Source organism: Sorex fumeus, unplaced genomic scaffold (assembly GCF_029834395.1).
Source record: "Sorex fumeus unplaced genomic scaffold, SorFum_2.1 ptg000033l, whole genome shotgun sequence".
Classification (NCBI taxonomy): Eukaryota; Metazoa; Chordata; class Mammalia; order Eulipotyphla; family Soricidae; genus Sorex; species Sorex fumeus.
In genome coordinates this window covers 17,012,241-17,014,506 of record NW_026606090.1, presented here as the reverse complement: position 1 = coordinate 17,014,506, position 2,266 = coordinate 17,012,241, and the positions used below count along the sequence as shown (strand labels likewise).

General features: G+C 43.8%; 1 protein-coding gene across 1 annotated transcript; it reads right to left on the bottom strand.

Moving 5' to 3' along the window:
- Positions 1-469: 469 nt before the first annotated feature.
- Positions 470-1,943, bottom strand: LOC130025995 (adiponectin receptor protein 1-like). The gene is made up of 2 exons (XM_056116654.1): positions 989-1,943; positions 470-531 (listed from the first exon to the last, which is right to left on the bottom strand). The coding sequence occupies exons 1-2, from the start codon at positions 1,941-1,943 to the stop codon at positions 470-472; spliced, it is 1,017 nt and encodes a 338-aa protein (XP_055972629.1).
- Between the last annotated feature and the right edge of the window lie 323 nt (positions 1,944-2,266).

Genomic DNA, 2,266 nt, shown 5'->3' with positions numbered 1-2,266 from the left:
GTATTCTCTCTCTCTCTCTCTCTCTCTCTCTCTCTCTCTCTCTCTCTCTCTCTCTCTTTCTCCACGTTTTCAAACTGTGGAGCTTCCCAGCCATAGCCTCGAAAGCTGTAGTACTCAAAAGCTCAGTGTACTCACTGAGGTTGTACATGTGTTCCCCAGAGGTCACACCCTTAAGTTGAGGTTCACAAGAAATCCATTATGAAGCTAAATAAATCATTCATGATGCCATAATAAGTTTAACTAAGGTTTAATTTTGGAGTTGTACTTTAAGTCTTAAATGCCAAGTGTCTTCTGTACTTCTTTTATTCATAGTTGTTGTCGCATCAAAATACATCACAATGGTAGTAGGTTTCTTTTTGAAGCTTAGCATTAAATATTCAATATATTTCCCCACTGTAATATTATGTTACTCAGCCAAGAATCAAAAATTAAAAGCCCAGTTATTTGAAGCTTGGACACACTTCCACTTTTAGCCAGGCTGTGCAAAAGTTGGTGGCTTTGTTTTCCCTGCTGTGTGAGAAGATCCAGGCCCTAGAAAGATAGCACCAGGTCATTATTGTTTTTGAAAGCAAGATACAAAAGTGGATGACCATTGTAAGCCAGATTACAAAATAAGTACAGGGCTAAGGAAGGAGTACTTTATTTCAGAAACAATTTCTGAAAAGTTCCAGTCCATCAATTTTTCTCAAAGTGGTTGAACAAAGAGCAAAAATCTCAAGAGACTGTGTCTTGCTCAAGAGGACTGTAGACAAGGGCCTTGGTTGAGTTTGGTTTTCCCTATCCTTCTCAGTTGGAAACCTGGAAACTTGGGCCAACGTGAAAGTGGGCTGAAACTTGTTTTAGTACTGAATTCTCTAAGAGCTTTCTTCTAGACACAGACAGTTCACGGTCTTACTCTTACTTAAGGAATTCTATTTAAAAGCATCTGGGAAGTTGTTCCTCCACCCCTCAGACAGAAGGGCTCAGAGAAATAAGTCATCAGTACAACCAGCTCCTAAATTATGACGAAATGCCTGAAGTTTGGAGATGCCATGAAAGTGAGCCAAGGCTGCTGCTATCACCAGGACATGAAAAATCTGATGAGATTGGAACCATATGTCAAATTTCCCGGGAAAGAAACGCTCAGGAATTCGAGCAGCATAAAGGCAAGCTCCAGATATGTAGAGTGCGGCCATCAGCAAGAACCAGCCCATTTGGCCCACCGTGAGTGCCCTGACAATGCCCTCAGTGAAAGTAAAGTGCATTGTGGGCACAAGGCTGCTCAAACCGAGCGTCAGGAAGACTGCTGCTCTTGTTGACCTATGCTTAGGAGTGGCAAACCGGTCCCACTGGGACACAATGATGGCAACAGTGCCCAGGACACAGATGATGTAGGTGTAAATGAGCCATAGCTTTGAGGAGCAGTAGAAAGAATAATAGAGCCAGGTGACAACACTCCCCATTGTCAGCAGGGCAATCCCTGAATAATCCAGTCTAGAAAATGTCTGAAAGACTCCTTCTGAGTAACAAGAGACAGTATGAAAGATCCAGGAGAAGCTGAGGCAGAGCACGGCACCCAAAAAGAACACCCCCAAAACCAACTTCTCCTGTACAGGGGCCACAAAGTACATATTTGGTCTGAGCATGGTCAAGATTCCCAAAAAGAGAAACAGCACAAAACCAAATAGGTGGGTCCAGATGTTGCCAGTTTCTGTGTGGATTCGAAAGATGCTCTTAAAGCAAGCCCAGAAGGAAGGCAGTGGGGGCCTATGGCCATGGAGCAGGTAGTCATTGTCTTTTAGCCAGTCAGGGAGCATGTCATAAGAGATAACGCTCCAGTGTCCCTCCCAGGCTGTGTGTGGGATGCCGCTTGTCTGCTTGCCCTTCTCCTTCAGCAGGGCTTCAGTCAGCTTCACACTGTCTGTTTCCCTGTGTCGGGTAAGAGCCCCCTTGCATGGTTCCATCACAGATATTTTGTGAGAAGACCTCTGTTTGGTCCTTCAATGCTTTGCAATTTCAGCCTGGGGAAAGGTTGGGTGCATGAGCATCAGGGACAGGGATCTCTCTCTGTGTAATGACAGACACTACCGCAGATTTTATTTACTAGCTATGAGCAGCTTGGGGGATTAGAGCTTCCCTATGGCCAATTGTTTTGTTATATTAAGCTTTGAGAATCGTGAAATTTCTTGGTCACTGAGAATAAAATGCTTTTTCTGTAGTGACACTTTTGTGGATTCAACACTCAGATGAACTTTCAGAGGTTTTTAAAATTGATTCCCCAAATTCC

Bases quoted from the DNA above. Each gene is read 5' to 3' on its own strand.
- LOC130025995 (XM_056116654.1), bottom strand. From the start codon at position 1,943: ATGGAACCATGCAAGGGGGCTCTTACCCGACACAGGGAAACAGACAGT. The intron at 532-988 runs GTTGTACTGATG...CTATCTTTCTAG, and splicing joins TCGTCATAATTTAGGAGCTG to GGCCTGGATCTTCTCACACA.